This window comes from Pristis pectinata, chromosome 8 (genome assembly GCF_009764475.1).
Source record: "Pristis pectinata isolate sPriPec2 chromosome 8, sPriPec2.1.pri, whole genome shotgun sequence".
Taxonomy (NCBI): Eukaryota; Metazoa; Chordata; class Chondrichthyes; order Rhinopristiformes; family Pristidae; genus Pristis; species Pristis pectinata.
Genome location: NC_067412.1, coordinates 12,093,019 through 12,115,031, shown reverse-complemented (window position 1 = coordinate 12,115,031; position 22,013 = coordinate 12,093,019). Strand labels below are relative to the sequence as shown.

Below are 22,013 nucleotides of genomic sequence, written 5' to 3'. Positions count from 1 at the left end.
TTAAATATTTCCCCTATCACTTTAAATCTATGCCCTCTAGATTTAGACTCCCCTACCCTGGGAAATAGACTGTGACCATTCACCTAAACTATGCCCCTCATGGTTTTGTATACTTCTATAAGGTCACCAGGGAAAAAAGTCTCAGCCTATCCAGTCTCTCGTGATAACTCATGCCTTCCAGTCTGGGTAACATCCTTGTGAATCTTTTCTGCAATCTTTCCAGCTCAACGGCATTCTTCCTATAGCTGTGTGACCAGAATTGCACACAATACTCCAAGTGTGGTCTCACAGTGCAGTCATAGAACACTACAGCACAGAAAACAGGCCATTCGGCCCATCTAGTCTGTGCCAAAACATTATTCTGCTAGTCCCATTTACCTGCACGCAGTCCATAACCCTCCAGACCTCTCCCGGCCATGTATCTATCCAATTTATTCTTAAAACTCAAGAGTGAGCCTGCATTTACTGTGATGTCCCAACGCTTACACTCATTGCCCTAACTGATGAAGGCAAGCACTCCAAACGTCATCCTCACCACCCTGTGTCGCCTCTTTCAGGGAACTATGTACTTATACTCCTAGGTATCTCTCTTCTACAACGGCCTCTAGGACCCTGCCATTTACCGTGTAAATCCTGCCCAGGTTTAACTTACTTTGGTAACACTTCACACTTGTACAGGTATGTGGTGCTGAGGTAAAAGATTGGCAGTGATCTTAATGGATGGTGGAGCAGGCATGAGGGGCTAAATGACTGATTCTGCTTCTGTTTCTATGTTTGTCACATCTGCAGAATCTAAATCTTGGGAGCCACGTTACAGGATAAGGGGTTGGGTATTTAGGAATGAGGTTTCTTTACATAGAGGGCTCTGAATCTTTACATTTCCTTTCCCGGAGGATGGTGGATGCTGGGTTATTTGGACTTCTGGACATTTTTGGAGCATAGAGGGAATGGGTTGGGGTGATAGAGGTGGGTGAGGGGAGGGTGGGTTTGACCTGCTGAGTGTCTCTGGCCTCTTCTGATTTTATTTCAGATTCCCAGTCTCCACAGAAACATAGAAAAGCCTACAGCACAATTCAGGCCCTTCGGCCCACAAAGCTGTAATGAACATGTCCCTACCTTAGAAATTACTAGGTTTACCCCGAAGGCATGCTCCCCAATCCAAGCAGCATCCATGGTAGTTTTCTTTTGTATTTCTTTCACTAAATCTGCCTTGTAAAAGATCTTAAGCAAACAGGGGAGGTGGGTAAGACCATAAGATGTAGGAGCAGAATTAGGACATTCAGCCCGTTGATTCTGCTCTGTCACTCATGGCTGATTTTTCTTTCAACCCCATTCTCCTGCCTTCTCCCTGTAACCCTTAACCCCCTTACCAATCAAGAGCATATCAATCTCTGCCTTAAATATACCCAATGACTTGGCCTCCACAGCCGTCTGTGGCAATGAATTCCACAGATTCACCACCCTCTGGGTGAAGATATTCCTCCTCGTCTCAGTTTTAAAGGGACATCCCTCTATTCTGAGGCTGTGCCCTCAGATCCTGGACTCTCCTACTAATGGAAGCATCCTCTCCACATCCACACTATCCAGGCCTTTCAGTATCTGGTAGGTTTCAATGAGATCCCCCCTCATCCTTCTGAACTCCATCGAGTACAGCAAGTACAGGCCCAGAGATATCAAATGCTCCTCATACATTAAGCCTTTCATTCTTGGGAGGAGATAGAAAGTGAGGGAAAGTTTAAAGATTTATGAGGCAAGTTTTTTTTAAACACAGAGAGTAGTGGGTGCCTGGAAAGCACTACCAAGGGAAGTGGTGGAAGCAGATATGATAGCAATGTTTAAGAGTTATTTAGACAGAGACTGGAGGGATATGGATCATGTGCAGATAGTTGGGATTAGTTTAAATTGGCATCATGTTCAGCACAGACATCGTGGGCTGAAGGGCCCGTTCCTGTGCTGTACCGTTCCATGTTCTGTAGAAGTAGGCAGTGTGGGGTTGAGGAACTGTCAGGTTGGAGGCTTTGGAGGGGGAGATCTCCTGATGTGATGGGGTCTGTGACAGTGCAGGAGACAGTGGCCTGGTGTTGGTGGGGTCATGGTCCAGGGGTAGGTACAAAGAGGCGTCAGAGAGCTTCCACCTGGCCTTTGCAAGGTGGAGGTCAGTCCGCCAGGAAGAAATAGAAGCGGGAAGTGCGATCTGAAGTCCTGGCTTACAATCTGCAGAAAGGGAACGAATTCTCCATGACATTAGTAGGTTGCATAGCAACTAGAAGTGCAGCCACTGACATGGAGACCTTGCATTACTCCCTTTGATAAGAGTTGATTTGGATCACTGTGATTTGAGACCTACATCTTTAAGCTTCAGTCATTGCTGCTAATTTGGCTGTGAATTGCATCTTGATTTCCCCCAGTGTTAACCGTTGATGGAAAAAAACTGACTGTTAAGAGTTCATTTACTGTGTGTGTATAGTCAGTGAAAGAGATAATACATCAAAAGAATTGGATTCCTGGAGATTAAGTGTATTCAGTCACCTGGAGAATATCTGGAAATAAAGGGGAAAAATCATCAGTTTGTTCCCACAGCAAACACTAAACAGAATAACTGTGGTGGAAAACCGGAATACAAGTATAAAGCAACGTACGTGAGTGAAGTGAACAAAAAAACGAGTGAAGGGCATTATTACAAACCCTTTTGAATATGTCCTAAAAACAGGCTGTGTTTTCCAGAATCTTTTCTTTAGATGCCATTCTGAATTGCAGCAAAGGAATGTTTACCTCACCCATCTTGGCATCAGCTGTGACTCTGTGGTTGACAGTCTTATCCAAGTTGCAGGTTGTGGGTTCAAATCCATCTTCAGAGACTTGAGCCCCAAACCTAAGCGAGACTCCAGTGAAGTATTGAGGGAATACTGCACCTCTGGAGGTGCTGCCTTTCGGATGAGATGATGAATTGAGGCCACCACTGTCCCCTCAGGTGGAGGTCAAATGCCCATGGCACTGTTTGGCAAAAGACCAGAGAATTGTCTCTGGTGTCCATCCCAATATTTACCCCTCTGTCAAGACCATTGGCAGCTAAAGCCATTGAAGTAGAGTTCCAATTCAAACCCCTGCCAACACCTTGCGACAATGTAGATCATCCGGTGATTATCATAGAGTCACAGAGCTATACAGCATGGAAAACAGGCCCTTCGGCCCTACTCGTCTACGACAACCAAGTTACCTAATTGAGCCAGTCCCATTTGCCTGCATTTGGCCCATATCCCTCTAAACCTTTCCTATCCATGTGCCTACCTCTACCACTTTCTCTGACAGCTTGCTCTATGTATGCATCACCCTCTGTGTGGGGAAAAAATGTTGCCCTTCAAGTCCCTTTTAAGTCTTTCCCCTCTCACTTTAAACCTGTGCCCTCTAGTTTCGGACTCCCCTACCCTGGGGAAAAGACTGTGGCTATTTGCCTTATCTGTGCCCCTCATGATTTTATATACCTCTATAAGGTCACCACCTCAGCATCCTACACTCCAGGGGGAAAAAAAATCCTAGCCTATCCAACCTTTCCTCACAGCCCAAACCCTAGTCCCGGTAACCCCCTTGCAAATCTTTCTTGCACCCATTCCAGTTGAGTGACATCTCAGCAGGGTGACCAGAACTGCACACAGTATTGCAAATGTGGTCTTGCCAATGTCTTGTACAGCTGTAACATGACATCCCAGCTCTTGTACTCAACATCCTGATCAACGAAGGAAAACATACCAAATGTCTTCACCACCCTGTCTACCTGTGTTGCCACTTTCAAGGAATTATGTACCTGCGCCCCTAGGTCATATTGCAGATTGTGAGAGACTGGCAAATTGAATGTCAGGTTTCCTACACTACTGCTCAAAATGTATTTCATTTACTGTGAAGTGCCTCAGGACATTCTGATATAAAAGGCACAAGATAAATACACGTCTTCCTTTCTTTATCAGGTTCAAACCTTGTTGCTTTACCAGTAAGTGGGTGCTGCCAGCACTTTCAGTTTGAAACGTTTATTTGATTTTGCAACCTCTTTAAGCTCCTTATACTATTCTGGTGAATACTTTTGAATATATGCAAATCAGGGTTAAATTGCGCTATTTTAAGTATCACTTCAGAAGACCTTAACTTTGTGGCATAATTTTGCGGCAGCAGAAAAAAAAACTTTCCTATTTTAAAAATGATATTCAATACTGTATAGAAAAGGTTTTGGGATGTTTCGATTTTTTTTCATATCTCTCATAAACATCCCAAAACTTTGCAAATTTATTTATTTATATTTCTCCTTTCTGACTCAGTATCTGGTTTTCTCCCTCTCACTTTTCCTGTTAGTAAGCTCACACAAGTTTAATTAGATTAAACTGGCCTGTACTCGATTATCAAATGCTTAGGGCAAATTAACTATTGAACCCCCCTAAAAGATCACAGGAATTTGACCCTGTATGTACTGGCATAACTTGTTCAATATTCCACGATCCTTTGCTGGTTCAGTCAATTTTATGCAGAAGCTTTGACTTCTGGCACAGTTTAGAAGATAAATATCACCGTCCAGTTACAACTACTCACGTTTCACAGGACTCTGAAACAACAATTGCGGGATGCATTTCACGGTCAATCATGCTGATGTTGCCACTTTGCAGATTTTAATTCTTGAAAACAGAACGGTGGAACTGGAAGGGCAGAGAAACAAATGTGTGAATGAATATGAGATGGCTAGGAATCGGCTGAAGGCACTGGAGAAAAATCGTCAGGAACTAGCAGATGAATATGTTGTTCTGAAGAGCAATTATATGGCACTAAGTAAACGGCATGAAAATGAGGTGGGTGAATTTAACTAGTGGTCTAGTGGAGTTCCTTAATATTATACACTGTACCTCAAGTTATCCGATTTGAGCAGATTTTTGTCAGCATGGCAAAACATTCTTAACATTAATTTTCAGTTACTGGAAAATACAGTGATCTTAAGTGGACCATCTCAGGCAATTTTCTTTTTCCTTTTCTGTAGTAATGACATTTTTTTTGAAAAAGAGCTACTGCTGTGGAATTTTTCTGTTGCTAGAGGCTATTAGTTTATTTTGCAATTGCTGTAGTGTACCAAATCGGTTCTGTAAATTTAATTTGTGGTGGATGACTGTGGAGTTACTCTTTCTGAAATGAAATTGTTAAATTGATCTTTTTCTGCAATCACTTGCATTGGAGTTTGAATTAACTGGAGAGACGTGATTACATGTGAGAGAACAACTGTTGTAAAAGTCCTGCTCTGTACTGCCATATTCATACATATTAGGTAAATTGATGATTAACCTTCAGCTGCTCCCATTCCTCAACAGGAGATGTGAGGAGGAGATTGTTACTTCAAAGGGACACACTGAAAAGGTAACAATGAAAGGCTGGGTTGGAAATTTAGAGAATCTGATGAGTTGAGAGTGATTAAGTGAAGTGCCTGAGCAGATACCAGCAGCCAATGAGTTAGATTTTACACAGTGTATGTTGCACTCATTCAGGGGAATAGATATAAGATGGAGATGAGGAGAAACTGCTTTTTCCAGAGAGTCATGAACCTGTGGAACTCTCTGCTCAGGGAGGCAGCAGAGGCTACCTCATTAAATATATTTAAGACACAGTTAGATAGATTTTTTCGTAATAGGGGAATTAAGAGTTATGGGGAAAAGGCAGGTAGGTGGATCTGAGTCCACGGCCAGATCAGCCATGATCTTATTGAATGGCAGAGCAGGCTCGATGGGCCAGATGGTCTACTTCTGCTCCTATTTCTATTGTTCTTATGCACAGGAACTTAGTAGATCAGCAAGGACTGAGTGAATACAAAAACAAAAGATGCAGATAGTGGACTTCAGGGGCGGAAATACCTAAATAGTAGCAAGGTGTTGGCAAAGATCAGGGGTTTGAGTTGGAACTACAAAAGCTTTTAACTGTAAAATAGAAACAGACCCTTGAACCTTAGTTTTTTTTACACAATATTCAGGACAATTTGACATCTGCTCCTAGATGCTGTATACATTATTCTAACTCTGCACAACCCAGATCACAAATACACAACAATTTACATTTATATAGTGATTGGGTCCATCAAATTCTGGCCCACTAATTAAATCAACCTCTATCTTGTAACAATGGAAAGTACATCAAGAACTTCTTTCACACGAGGCAATGATCTTTTATAAACATACAAATTAGGAACAGGTGAAGGCCACTCAGTACATCAAGCCTTCCCAATCATTTGACGAGATCATGGCTCTACATTGCTGTCAACTCCCCAGTGACCTTCCACCCTCCAGCCTGTCAAGTATCTGTCTACCTGTGTACATGCACCTGTCTGCATCAATGGTGCTGAGGTCGAGAGGGTTGAGAGCTTCAAGTTCCTAGGAGTGAACATCACCAATAGCCTGTCCTGATTCAACCACATAGACACCTCGGCCAAGAAAGCTCACCATACCCTACTTCCTCAGGAGGCTAAAGAAATTTGGCATGTCCCCTTTGACACTCACCGACTTTTATCACTGCACCATAGAAGGCATCCTATCCAGATGCATCATGGCTTGGTATGGCAACTGCTCTGCCCTGGACTGCAAGAAACTGCAGAGAGTTGTAGACACAGCCCAGCGCATTATGGAAACCAGCCTCCCCTCCATGGACTCTGTCTATACCTCTTGCTGCCTTGGTGAAGCAGCCAGCATAATCAAAGACCCCACACACCTGGGTCATTCTCTCTTCTCCCCTCTCCCATCAGGCAGAAGATACAGGAGTCTGAGGGCACGTACCACCAGGCTCAAGGACAGCTTTTATCCCACTGTGATAAGACTATTGAACGGTTCCCTTATATGATGAGATGGACTCTTGACCTCACAATCTACCTTGTTTGACCTTGCACCTTATTGCCTACCTGCAGTGCACTTCCCTGTAGCTGTGACACTTTACTCTGTATTCTGTTATTGTTTTTACCCTGTACTACCTCAATGCACCGTGTAATGAATTGATCTGTATGAACGGTATGCAAGACAAGTTTTTCACTGTACCTTGGTACAAGTGACAATAATAAACCAATACGTCTACCTTAAAAATATTCAAAGACTCTGCTCCCACCACCCTTTGAGGAAGGGAGCTCCAAAAACCCTCGACCTGCTGGGAGAAATTTTTTTAATTCATCTCCATCTTAAATGAATGACCCCTTTACTTAAACAGTAACTCCTAGATTTTCCCATAAGAGAAAACATCCACTTCACATCTACCCTGTCAAGACCCCTCAGGGGCTTGTATTTTTACATATTTCCTTATGACATAGCAGGAGACAATTTTACCCCATTGTGTCTATGCCTGCTCACAGAACATTCCTATTTCCCCACTGATTTTCCTATCTTCCCATCATTTCCAGCCTCCCTCCCCACAGGTTCTACTCCTCACCTACACACCAGTGGCAATTTACAGCAATTAACCTACCAATCTTTGGCATGTGGGTAGAAGCTGGGGGAAACACACACGGTCACAAGCAAGGGATGCAAGCTCCACACAGCACATTTACATCCTTCATTAAGTAAGGAGAACGATACTGTATATACATTCCCAGATGTGGTCTCACTAATCCCCTACTAAATGAAGCATAACCTCCCTACTTTTGTCTTCAATTCCTCTGGCAATAAATTGTTGAATGACCTGTTAAAACTGGTTTCCTCCCACATTCCAAAGACGTATGGGTTAGGAAGTTGTGGGCACGCTATGTTGGCGCCGGAAGCGTGGCGATACTTACGGGCTACGCCCAGAACACTCTACGCAAAACAAAAAGATGCATTTCACTGTGTGTTTTGATGTACATGTGGCTAATAAAGATATCTTATCTTTAGGTTGGTATAAAGTTGAGAATGATTTTTTTTCCACTCTATTCGTTTACATTCATTAAAAGCATCAGTTAAAACTGTCAGCACTTCACCCTGTAGATAAATCCTGTGCATGCTATAAGTGAGGCCATTTGCTTCCTGTTGCTGGGATTCACGATGACCTTTGTTGGGTAATTACCTTGTTTGATTGGGGGTTGCTGAATGATGCTCCTAGACAACATTTCTTGCCTCCGTTGTGCTGGGGATTGTGGGATTTACTGGAGTTGGACAGCAAGATGAAATGAAGTGCACTTTTGGTTTTGAGGACAACGGGGAGATCAGGCATCCCACTTCCAGGTCTGAATCCGCCCCTGATGTCAATCTTAAATCTTTGCAAACTTGAACACAAAAGGTTACTTGAATATCAGATACGAGGAAAAGTTGAAACAAAGTTTTACAAACATTATTTAAATATCAAATGTAAAGAAAAGCCAATTACATTTTTTAAAAGTTTTGAAAAGGACAATGAAATTTTAAAAATATCAGAAAAGTATAAAAAGCTAATTAAAGTTTTAAAAACCCTTTATTAGACAGGAAGAAAAGTTTAAGAAAGTATAATTGAAGCTTTAGAAATGTTATTTAAATATCAGATACAAGGAAAGAACAGAAAAGGTAGTTTTAAAAATATTACTTAAATAATAAATATTTTAAACATTAGATTGGAAGGAAAAGGTCATAAAAAGGAGAATTAAAGTTTAAATAGTGAAATTTCTATTAAGATTTACCATAGACTTTTGACTCCCAGAGGCGTTGATGGATTGAGCTAATTAAGAGCAATATCTGTTTTGTTTCAGGTTGCAAGAAATGATGAACTGAGCACGGAGCTCCTGAACTTGGCCAACTCCAGGAATTCCCTGATTACGGAACAGGACCAGTATGTGAAATCACGAGCCATCTATGATGAAGCTGCAGTGGAGTTAAGCAGAGTAAAGGATCTCGTGGCTAGGCTCAGCAACCAGAAGGTGAAGGCAACCTCTTTGCTAAGAACATGGTCACATTTTATTCACTGGGATGCCTATGCCCACCCAGTCTCACACCCTTAGATATTGCGGATGACACTAATATAGATAGTATCGTAGACAGTGAAGAAGGTTATCAAATATTATAGGGGGATCTTGATCTGCTGGGTAAGCAGGCCGAGGATTGGCAAAATGGCTTTCAATATAGATAAGTGTGCATGTTACATTTTGAGAAGTCAAACCAGGGTAGGACTTGTACAGTGAAAGGTTCGGCTCTGGGGAGTGTTGTGGAACAGAGGGACCTAGGGGTGCAAGTGCATAGTTCACTGAAAGCGGCATCATAGGTGGACAGGATGGTGAACAAGGCATGTAGCATACCGGCCTTCAGTCAGAGCATTGAGTGTAGGAGTTGGGACGTTGTGTTGCAGTTGTACAAGATATTGGTGAGACTGCACTTGGATATATTGTGTGCAGTTTTGGTTGCTCTGTTAGAAGGAAGACGTCATTAAACTGGAAAGAGTGCAGAGAATATTTATCAGGATGCTGCCTGGACTTGAGGGTCTGAGTTAAAAGGCGAGGTTGGCCAGGCTAGGACTTTATTCCTTGGAACATAGGAGACTGAGGGGTGACCTTATAGAGGTATATAAAATCAGGAGAGGCATAAATAGGGGAACACGCATAGTCTTTTCCCAGGGTGTAGGTTTAAGGTGAGAGGTGAAAGATTTAAAAGGGACATGAGGGACAACTTCTTCATGCAGAGGAAGTGGTTGAAGCAGTTACAACAACAACATTTAAAAGACATTTGGATAAGTACTTAGGAGGGGTTTAGAGGGAGATGGACCAAAAGCAGGCAAATGGGACTAGTTTAGGTGCGCACCATAGTCGCATGGACAAATTGGGCCAAAGGGCCTGTTTCCGTGCTGTACTACTCTATGATGGTATAAAGGCTGCATAAATGCAATAAGCACTGGTCAAGTAGTTTCTAGAGGGCACTGTATTTGTGGTATAAATCTGAGATTAGGCCATCAAAGATGCAAGAGTTATAGAGCCATCCAGCACAGGAATGGGCCACTTGGCCCACCATGTCTATGCAGACCACCACGTACCTCTCTATACCAATTCCAATTACCAGCACTTGGTCTGTAGCCAACTATGCCTTGGTTGATTCAAGTGCTGGTCCAGATGATGCTTAAATGTAGTGAGAGAACCACCTTCTCAGGCAGCGCATTCCAGATTTCAACCATCCTCTGAGTGAAAATATTCTTCCTCAGATCCCCTCTAAATCTGTCTGTAATTACTAGTTCTGATGTGGGACATTTAGAGACCCATAAAAGCTCTTAAAATTACATTTAATAATTCAAAAATTTTCTTTATTTTACAATATTTTTATTAAATCCATGAAAAAAATACAGAGAACATGCATCACAAAAGAGAGTAAAAATATTACTGAATACGTTGTGTTAAATCATAACTTAAGATCACAATACTCTAAATAATCACATATAATAGTTAATACAAGAAAAAAATTGAAATATTTTATTATTAAAAAAAATCTACTCCCACTACCAAAAACCGAAGCTGTTTGATGGAAAAAACAAGGAAAAACTCTTAAAAACATAACAGTGTCAGCCAATATCTGTGTTTTAGTCACCAAATCAGAGATTTTGAAAATAATTCAAAAAAGGTCCCCACAAGGTTTGGAAGTCTAAGTTAGTCTAAGAACAGCGAATCTTCTCTAGATTCAGGTGTGACATAACATCCCGTAACCATTGAACATGCCTAGGTGGAGTAACTTCCTTCCATTTAAGCAATACAGCTCTCCTGGCTATAAGAGAAATAAAAGCCAGAATGTATAAATCAGAAGCCTTCAAAGTTATATCTTTTTCTCCAACAATCCCAACAAAAATTTTGATAGTTAATTAAAAACACTAATATCACATAAATATTGGAAACAAACTCAGCTGATTTTTTTTTAAGAGATGGAATTTGCTATTCTCCTAGCCTCTAATTCCATAGACGTACTGTCTTCATTGACTTTAGCAGATCGAGTTTGCCTTCCTGCCTTTGTATATTTCAACACCCAAGAAACCTTTGACTCCTTTGCGTGCATGACACCAAATTGTCCAGAACCTCCATTGTCAGTTTTGGTGAAATTCCATAATCTCCCGTCCAAAACAAAATGAATTGATCTGTTGCTTGTTAAAATTGATGCTGTACCTCATTTTTTTTCCTGCATTCTTTCTCTTCATTTGTTCATTTTTTTTGAGGTGTGCATCATGATGGCAAGGTTCAGATTTATTTCCCGTATGCTCAACCCAGATTCCCCTTGAGAAGTTGATGGTGAGTCATCACTGAGGTCCTTGTGGTGTAGATACTCCCACAGTACAGTTGGGTGGGGAGTTCCAGGATTTTGATCGAACAGTCATAGAGTCGTACAGTACTGAAACAGGCCCTTCGGCCCACTGTGTCCATGCCAACCATCAAGTATCTATCTATACTAATCACATTTACCAGCACTTGGTCCACAGCCTTGCCAATTCAAGTGCTAATCTAGATACTTAATGAATGTTGTTAAAGTACTGCCATCACTCAGGCAGATTTCAACCATGTGAAATTTAAAATGGAGGGATATGTGGGAGGAAGGGGTTAGGTAGTCTTAGGTGAGGTTTAAAGTTCGGCACAACATTGTGGACTGAAGGGCCCGTATTGTGCTGTACTGTATGATTCTATGATTTAAACGTACACCTTCTAGTTTTCGACACCTCTGCTATGGGAAATGTTTCCTATAATCTATAGGAAACCCCTGATAATGTTGTACACCTATGATGAAGGAAGATTGATACGTTTCCAAGACAGACACTGCATGACTTGAACAGGAACTTGGAAGTGGTGGCAGTTTCGAGCTGATTTATACAACATTTGAAGTCAGTGGTGGTATTCTGATTGTTTGACCATCATCCTTAATATTAATTTGTCTGGCCTGCAGCTATCACACACCTGTCAACCGCAGCCCTTCCATACCTCAAGCTGCACTGCTTCTCTCTTGGGCAGGTTCTCTGGTTGTAACCTGCTCACCTGGTGTGACCTGTACAAAGACTACGTTATCACTTTATTTCCCACCTGCAAAACACCTCTTAATCCATTGCAAATGGCACTAAAACAGTGGTCCCAGTGCTTCTCCAGGTTTAAATCTCTCTGAATTAATCTGAATGGGTGCAGATGTGAGGAGAATGCAGAGAGGCTTCAAGACAATTGAAACAAGTGAGTAAGTAGGCAAATACACAGCAGACGCAGCAGTATCACATGGATAATGTGGAGTTATCCACTTTGGTACGAGAAAGAGAAAGGCAGAGAATTATTTAAATAGTGAGACAGGGACATGTTGATGTACTTGGGGATCTGGGTATCCTTGTACACCAGTCACTGAAAACAAACATGCAGGTGAAGCAAGTACTTAAGAAGGCAAATTGTATGTTGGGCTTTATTGTAAGAGAAGGATGTTCGATTACAATTATAGAGGGCCTTAATAAAATCAGACCTGGAGTATTGTGCACAGTTTTGCTCCCCTTGCTTAAGAAAGGATATCTTTATCATGGAGGGAGTGCAAATTAGGTTCACCAGCCTGATTCCTGAGTTGTCATGACTGTAGCATGAGGAGAGACTTAGTCAAATAGGCCTGTTCTAGAGTTTAGAAGAATGAGAGGGGATCTTGTTGAAACAAACACAATTCTGGTAGGTCTTGACAGATTGGATGCAGGGAGGATGCTTCCCCTGTCTGTGGCTGGAGTCTCAAACCAATGGTCACAATCTTAGCATACAGGGTAGGATATTTAGGATGGAGATGGGAAGAAATTTCCTCGCTCACAGGATGATGTAGTGTGGAACTTTGCCACAGCGAAGAGGAAGTGGAGATCAACTAGCCGAGTATATTTAAGAAAGCAGTAGATAAAGGGCAGCACAGAATTTGGAGATAAAGTGGGAATATGGCATTGAGACAGAGGATCAGCCACAGTGGTGCAGCTTGTAGAGCTGCTGTCTCCCAGCGCCAGGGATCTGGGTTCAATCCTGACCTCGGGTGCTGTCTGTGTTCAGTTTGCATGTTCTCCCTCCGACCACGTGGGCTTCCTCCAGGTGTTCTGGTTTCCTCCCACATTCCAGAGACAAATGGAATGGTAGGTTAATTGGCCACTGTAAATTGCCCTGAGTTTGTAAATGAATGGCAGATTCTGGGGAGGAGAGTAATAAAAAGGATTAATATAGGTGTAAAGAGGTGGTTGATGGTCAGTACATGCTTGATGCGCTGAAGGGCCTACATTTGCTCTATGTTCTACGAAACTGGCCATTTGGTCCATCAGGTCAATGCTAGTATGTATGCACCACCTGAACCTCCTTTAAACCTCCTTTATCTAATCCCATCAATGGATCCTCCCTTCCTTATCAAGGCACAGGAGACCATGCAGCCCCCTTTAAACCTCCTTTATCTAATCCCATCAATGGATCCTCCCTTCCTTATCAAGGCACAGGAGACCATGCAGCCCAACGGGTGCATGCCAGCTTCCAGCAGAGCAACCCCATTCTCGCCCCGTTCCCCTTTGGCTTTGCAACTTATTCTCTAACGCACACTCATCAATTCCCCTTTAGTTCTTCTACCACTTACATAACGAAGGGTTAATGTACAGTAGCCAATTAATCTACCAGCACATCTTTTGGATGCAGGAGGAAACCTATGTGGTCACAGGGAGAACGTGCAAATTCCACACAGACAGCACCCATGGTCAGGATAACATTAGGCTGCTGGAGCTGTGAAGCAGTAGCATTAACTGCCACCCAACCACCTTGCTATTCCTTTTCTCCCTCGTGTTATGTCTTTATGTCTTACACTGTACTGTTGCCACAAAACAACAAATTTCACGACATATGTCAGTGATAATAAATCTGATTCTTCCCCTAATACATTAATTTTCTCAAATACTGTGTGGTAGCCTTTGTTAATATTGAAGACATCAGGTCACCCTTTTGCAGAGAAAGGTGCCCCAGCCCATTCAATCTTTCCTGATTGTTATAACCTTGCAGTTCTGGTTTCATTCCAGTAAATATTTATTGCACCTTCTTCAGCGCCTTAAGGTTCTTTTTAAGACACAGAGACCAGACCTCTTCATAGTTATGACCTTAATGAAATATTGTTAGTCTGTGGCAACCTAACAGTTTGAGGCAAAATTGCAAGCCTCATGCCTCGGTGGATTCCCTGTTCTAAGATGAAGATTCTGCCAGATTCCACTGAAGCTCCTGAAAGTTTCTGCAGTTGTGATTAAACATTAATCTTCACAGCCAATCAGTTGTATTTTAGGTAGTAAACTTGCAGTGATGTTAATCAGTTTGCCTTTACATCTATGGAACGTCAAGAATGAAGATGTCAAAGAATACAAGTGTGCCACGCTTGAGAGAAATGTAAGTGTTAATTGAAAGGTGTTAAAATGCAGCATTTTTCTGAACCTGTAGCTGCCTTGCATGAACGCTTGTGTTAAGATGTGGCAATTTCACTTTAAGGTTGACTTGTTTCATACAGCCTGCTTCAGTTGAAGTACATAATAGTAACTCAGACACAAGAGATTCTGCAGATGCTGGAATCTGGAGCAACACACACACACACACAAAAAATGTTGGAGGAGCTCAGCAGGTCAGGCAGCATCTATGGAGGGAAATAAATGAGTCCTGATGAAGGGTCTCGACCTGAAACGTCGACTGTTTATTTGCGTCTATCGATGCTGCCTGACCTGCTGAGTTCCTCCAGCATTTTGTGCGTGTTGTAATAGTAACTTGTTTCTGGATTTAATCAGAGCTGCGATATTTTCAAAAGAAAATAAACCATATCTCTCCTCTTACTTTCCAGCCCTGATGGTCTCAACCCAAAACGTCGACTATCTATTTCCCTCCAAAGATGCTGCCTGACCTGCCGAGTTCGTCCAGCATTTTGTGTGCTAAACTATTTGAATGATGATTAGTGATTGCAACTTGTATTTAAAAACATGAAATGCTGGAAATGACTCAACAGTATCAAATGGAGAGATTTTACGTTTGAGGTCATTGACACTTCATCAGAACTCATCACCCTGAAACTTCAACTTTGTTTTTCTCTCCACAGATGCTGCCTAACCCACTAGGCCTTTTTTATTTCAGCTATACAGTATCCGCAGTGGTTTAGAACATAGAACATAAAACTTTTGAATTCATATGCATGTTTGCCCTGAAACAGTCAATCCTTTTAAATCTTAAAAAGCTTCAAAATTTTAAGTCTAAATAAGTGGAAAAAGCCTGCTCAGGCTTATGTGAAACAAGACACACTTGTCATCAAAGGTCACAGGTCACAGTTCCATCTCGAGCTGAGGGAAAACTGGCACTGTATTGCAAGCCCTTTTCAAGTGCCATGGCTTGTCAACAACAATTCTTCACCAACAATAAATGATCAGGAATTGAGAGAATATATATCCAGAAATGTTTAAGTCATTTAGTTGCACAATATATCCTTATGGGTTGCCAAGCAGTAGAGAGAAGGAAATTGGTGGGCAAATTGTACTGGCTCAGTTGGTCAGGCAAAGGATTCCATCACTGGCCGTCTTACCCTGAGGGAAGAAATACTATTTGGTATGGAATGATGATGGGATTATTGGTGGCATCAGGATCAGGGTTATTATCACTGACATATGTTGTGAAATCTGTTGTTTTGCGGCAGCAGTACAGTGCAAGGCGTAAAAATTACTCTAAGATACAAAATAAATAAATAGTGCAAAAGAGGAATAAGGGGGTAGTGTTCATGGGTTCATGGACCGTTCAGAAATCTGATGGTGGAAGGGAAGAAGCTGTTCCTAAAACGTGGAGTGTGGGTCTTTAAGACTCCTGTACAAAGGGGCAATGGAGCCATTGGTTGTAAAAGTGGAGGGAGATTGGAGAAAATGACTTAGAAAATGTATGACATTTTAAAATATTTGGCAGCCTGACGGTACATTTTAAATTACCTTTGGAACTTGTTGAACAACATGCCTTTTTTTGTCTTGTGCGTTCTCACTGTTTAAAATCACTGAAGACTCTTGCTTTTACCTTAGTTGTTAGGTAACCAGGATCAGATCAAAGAACAAATAGAAGTGATGAAGCAAAACCACGAAAAGCAGCAAAATGCAATGGAAGAACGCATGTAAGTGCATCATGATGGGGTAGTGTTCAAACTGGCAAGGATTGCACTGTTATGATTAGATGAGATCAGTTTATTTGCATTGTGCAGTAATGATATTGGTTGATAGCCTGCTGTTATTTACACCACATTTAATCTTCCCAAGTTTCTAACAGCTTGTTTCATCAAGATATGTGGAAATCTCTTAAATCGAAAACACATGGGAATGTTTTTTTTCTTGTCAATCCCAGCCCAAAAGGTCATTATTTAACATCTCGCTGGTTTCTCCCCAAGGTTGAGATTCAACTAACTATGCCAGATCAGGGATCTGTGATCCATGCCTACACATAGAAAAGAGTAAATTGGTTTATTATTATCACATGTACTGAGCTACAGTGAAAAACTCTGTTTTGGCTGCCATCCATACAGATTCATTACAACAGTGCAGCGAGGTAGTACAAGGGAAAACAATAACAGAATGCAGAACAAAGAGTTACAGTTACAGAGGAAGTGCAGTACAAACAATCAATAATGTGCAAGGCCATAATGACGTACATTATGAGATCAAGGGTCCATCTTATTCCTACTAAGGGAGGAGCATATCGATAAACTAAATGTGGTTTGGGGAGATGGTGTGTGGAAGGGAAGAAACACTGGGTCTTTAATGTAACTCGATATCCATTATAACGTAACTCCTTTACTATCCCAGTGTATGCTTGCCTGTAAGTTTCATAGTCTACTTGTACAACTTGATGGTAAAAGGGAGATTTTGTTGGTTCATTGCTGTATAACTGCTTGCAAACCTCTGGTTTATGGTGTGTTGAACTTAAATTCTCACTGCAACCTCTACTTCAGTGTTAAGATGGGCAAAGAACTTCAAGAGGCCAAAAGAGCTATTCGAAACACACAGCACAAACTGGCAGAGCAAACAGTGGTGAGTTGTTGAAGAGTTTGCAGTTATAGTTACCAATCATGCTGACTTTTCTAGTTTTCACCACTAGTAATATCAATTATCTCTCCATGGCCATTTCTGTGAGTGATGTGAATGTTATTCTAACATTTACATTCTTCTACACGTATGTGAAGAATAGGAGGATGACTAGAGTGAGGGTAGGACCGACCAGGGATAAAAGAGGAAACATGTGCCTGGAGTCAGAAGAGGTAGGGGAGGTCCTTAATGAATACTTTGCTTCAGTATTCACCAGAGAGAGAGACCTTGACAGTTGTGAGGATCGTGTACAACAGGCTGATAGGCTAGAGCATGTCGAGGTGAGGAAAGAGGATGTGCTGGAACTTTTGAAAAACATTAGGATAGATAAGTCACCAGGGCTGGACGGGATATATCCAAGGTTATTACGGGAAGCGAGGGAAGAGATTGCTGCATTTGGTGATGATCTTTGGGTCCTCAGTGGCCACAGGAGTAGTGCCAGATGATTGGACTGTGGCAAATGTTGTTCCTTTGTTCAAAAAAGGGAATAGGGATAACCATGGGAATTACAGACCAGTAAGTCTTACTTCAGTGGTGGGCAAATTACTGGAGAAGATTCTTAGAGACAGGATTTATGAGCATTTGGAGAAGCATAGGCTGATTAGGAACAGTCAGCATGGCTTTGTGAGGTGCAGGTTGTGCCTCACAAGCCTGATTGAATTCTTTGAGGATGTGACAAAGCATGTTGATGAAGGTAGAGCAGTGGATGTGGTGTACATGGATTTTAGTAAGGCATTTGATAAGGTTCCTCATGGAAGTCTTATTCAGAAAGTCAGGAGGCATGGGATCCAGGGAAACTTGGCTGTGTGGATTCAGAATTGGCTCGCCCATAGAAGACAGAGGGTGGTTGTAGATGGAGTCGGTGACCAGTGGTGTTCCACAAGGATCTGTTCTGGGACCCCTGCTCTTTGTGATTTTTATAAATGACTTGGATGAGGATGTAGAAGGGTGGGTTAGTAAGTATGCAGATGACATGAAGGTTAGTGGTGTTGTGGATGGCATAGAAGGTTGCTGTAGGTTACAACAGGACATGGATAGAATGCAGAGCTGGGCTGAGAAGTGGCAGATGGAGTTCAACTCAGAAAAGTGTGAAGTGATACACTTTGGAAGATTGAATTTGAAGGCAGAATATAAGGTTAATGGCAGGACTCTTAGCAGTGTTGAGGAACAGTGGGATCTTGGGGTCCACGTCCATAGATCCTGCAAGGTTGCCGCGATCAGGTTGTTAAGAAGGTATATGGTGTGTTGGCCTTCATTAGTCAGGGTATTGAGCCACGAGGTAATGTTGCAGCGCTATAAAACTCTGGTTAGACCACACTTTAAGTATTGTGTTCAGTTCTGGTCACCTCATTATAGGAAGGATGTGGAAGCTTTAGAGAGGGTGCAAAGGAGATTTACCAGAATGCTGGCTGGATTGGAGAGCATGTCTTATGAGGATAAGTTGAACGAGCTAGGGCTTTTCTCTTTGGAGAGAAGAAGGATGAGAGGTGACTTGAGAGAGGTCTACAAGATTATAAGAGGCATAGATTAATAGATAGTCAGACTTTTTCCCAGGGCGAAAACGGCTAACATGAGGGGTCATAATTTTAAGGTGATTGGAGAAAGGTACCGTATAGTGGGGATGTCAGAGGTAAGTTTTTTTTACACAGAGTGGTGGGTGCGTGGAATGCACTGCCGGCAGAGGTTATGGAGGCAGATGCATTGGGGACATTTAAGAGACTCTTAGATAGGCACATGAATGATAGAAAAATGGAGGGCTATGTGGGAGGGAAGGGTTAGATAGATCTTAAAGTAGGATAAAATGTTGGCACAACATTGTGGGCTGAAGGGCCTATACTGTGCTGTAATGTTCTATTTATTAATTTTGTACACCTTTTTAAGGTTTGTTCTGTATTGTCTTTATGGAGAAGATTTTCTACCTGTGAATGAATCCAAAATAGGTCCAACATTTAAAAGGTACTTGGACAGGTACATGAAAAGGAAAGGTTTAGAGGGACATGGGCCAAACACGGGCAAATGGGACTAGCTGAGATGGGAATCTTGGTTGGCATGGACCAGTTGGTCCAAAGGGCTCGTTTTCGTGTTGTATGACTCAGTGAGGTGCTTCTAAACATAAAACGGGCACTAATAAGTTCAGTGAAATCACCTGCTTTTCTGGAAGGGTGCTAGAATGCTGAACTCACTGCCACTTGGAGTGGCTGAGCTGAGTAGCTTGATTAAGTTGTCATGGTGAGATAGACTAATATGGGAAGAGGTACTATTGAGCATAAACATTGGCATAGCTCTGATGGGATAAGTGGCCTGTTCCTGTGAATAACAATTGCAGTTGTACTTTGTCTTGTGTAGAGACAGCTGATTGTTGCTGGTAAGTCACCGAGTCCATCTTCATGGTGTGTTGCATCAGGAAGGCTAACTGTATCGCCAAGGATGCCTGCCACCCTGGCCATTCCCTTTTCTCTCCTCTATCTTCTGGGAGAAGATACAGGAGTTTGAAAGCCCAGATGACCAGACTGAAGAACAGCTTCTTCCCCACTGCTGTCAGACTCCTGAACCAATCACCTCTTTCACATCCCCTGCCCAGTGGTGTTGCAACTTTCTTGAACCCCGAATTCTACCTCTTCCGTTATTGTCACTTTAGCATTTCTTTTTGCTTTACCTCAGTTTGCACTGCGATACTTTGCACAATTCTGTTGTTTTGCACCTATCGCTGTATCTGTTGTATTTATTATTACCATGTATACCGTTTACTCTGTGAGTTTCACATAAGCAAGGAATCTCACTGCACCCTGGTGTATATGACAATAAACTGACCTAATCTGAATCTGAATCCCAATTTAAACTGTCAGTTGAGACTGCTTTCGGGAAACTGGCCCATGTCTGCTTTAAAGTTAGAGAGAGATGGTACTTCCATGTCATGTCCTTCAATGCAATAGCAATTGCTTCCTTATTCTACACATCTGTTAAATCGTAGAGTAAATAGGAAGGGTCAGAAACTACTCGTTATCACCTCGTTGTTCCTCTTTTTGCACTATTTATTTATTTTTGTAACTTATAGTAATTTTTATGCCTTGCACTGTACTGCTGCCGCAAAACAACAAAATTCATGACGTATGTCAGTGATAATAAACCTGATTCTGATACTAGGGGGCAGAGCTGTAATGGTAGGACGGAAAATCTTTTCACCTGAAGGGTGGTAGGGTGTCTGCAACTCGCTGCCTGAAAGACTGGCGGAGGCAGACACCCCTCATTACATTTACAAAGTACTTGGGTGCAGTACTTGAAAAGGCTTGGTCTGCAGCGCTACCAACTCAGTGCAGGGGGGATGGGGTAACTCTCTGATAGGTGCTGATATGATGGGTTGAATGCCCTCTTACGTTGCAAATATTCTGTTTGTCATTCCAGTTCTTCTGACGGTCGTGAATCTCTGGAATTCTCTGCCCCTGAAGCAGTGGATGCCAGATGATTGGATATATTTAAGATGGAGATAGATAAATATTTGGAGGATCGAGGAGCTGAGGGTTATGGGGAACTGGCATAGGAGAGGAGTTGAGGCCAGCATAGAGTAGCCATGATCATATTGAATGGTGGGGCAGGCTTGGGGGGCCGAATGGCCTACTCCTATTTTCTGGTGTTCTGTGTTGCCACCCAACTGCGAAAATAATTCAACCAGCTCGTGTTAATTTTTAAACAAAGTCAAATTTCTTGTCATATGCACAGGTTCATGAATGCACGGGTGCAATGAGAGACTTGCAGCAGCATGACAGGCACATGGCATTAGAGAGACGACATTCACAAGAAAAACATACATTGGACATAAACCATACAAAACTATACAAGAAAGAACACACAAAACAAAAAAATACAAAGTCCACTGTAGTGCAAAGTGGTCATAGTGTTGCTTTACTGAGGAAGTGATTAGGGTTGTGCAGGTTGGTTCAAGAACAGAATGGTTGAAGGGAAGTAGCTGTTCTTGAAACTCCTGTATGCTGACTCATCACCACCTGTGATTCATCCAACGACACTGGCGTTGTTGGAGAATTTGTATACAAGAGCTGTGTTTAACCATAACTGTAAAACTTTTACTAATCTGCCTGCCATTTCTTTTATATGGAATGATATACCTAAAGCATAGAAACCTCATGAACTTGCTTATACTTTTATCATCCCCAATAGGCATTGCTAGGTTCCCAGAGTCAACTGAAAGAGATGGAAACCGAGAACTCTCAACTGCAGCTCCGCCTGAAAGAACTAAATGACGAATATCGCATGCGACTTGTCCGCTATATTGAAGATGTTACTGTAAGTAGTTAATTGAATGCTGTAATTCTGTTACTTGAGCTTGCTTGTGTAAAGGAGTCTGCAATAGTAGGGCAGCTCAGTGACACAGTCAGTAGAGCCACTGCCTCACAGCTCCAGCGACCTGGTTCATTCCTGACCTGCGGTGCTGTCTGCGTGGAGTTTGCACCGTGGGGGTTTCTCAGGGTGCTCCAGTTTCCTCCTACACCTCAATAAGGTGCAGATTGGTAGGTTATTTGGCCACTGTAGGTGAATGAAGTTGATGAGAATATGAGGAGAATAGGATAGAGGGAATAGAGTTGGCATAGATAGGTTGACGTTCTACGTCATAAGGAAATAGTTGAAAGGAAAGCTAATGGTGTGTTGCTCCCAATATTCTGTGCAAGGACTACGTGGATAATTCAGTGAAACCTGGCAATGACAACACTAAACCCTCAACAGACCCACCTCACCTGAAGAGGTTTGTGGACAGCATGCTCAAGGACATACGAGCTGCCTACAGATCACGAGAAGAACAGTTGGCTACGGCAGCCAGAAATTACAAGAAAAGGATGCAGAACGTGTTCAAGAAGCATGAAAATCTCTTGATCGCATACAGGTTAAAGAATAATTGGCAAATTCTAGTCATGATAATACAGTAGTTCAACCCACATCTTTGCTAACGTGGGAAGTTTTTAACGATTTGTTAATTTAGTGGGTTTACTGTA

General features: G+C 42.1%; 1 protein-coding gene across 1 annotated transcript in view; it reads left to right on the top strand.

Moving 5' to 3' along the window:
- ccdc78 (coiled-coil domain containing 78) overlaps window positions 1-22,013 on the top strand; it is a 66,671-nt gene that overhangs the window by 31,184 nt on the left and 13,474 nt on the right. The window contains exons 12-17 of the mRNA XM_052021252.1: window positions 4,650-4,829; window positions 8,693-8,860; window positions 15,958-16,046; window positions 16,878-16,956; window positions 21,184-21,309; window positions 21,693-21,904. Coding sequence (XP_051877212.1) covers window positions 4,650-4,829; window positions 8,693-8,860; window positions 15,958-16,046; window positions 16,878-16,956; window positions 21,184-21,309; window positions 21,693-21,904 — 854 coding nt within the window. The remainder of the gene's footprint in view (window positions 1-4,649; window positions 4,830-8,692; window positions 8,861-15,957; window positions 16,047-16,877; window positions 16,957-21,183; window positions 21,310-21,692; window positions 21,905-22,013) is intronic.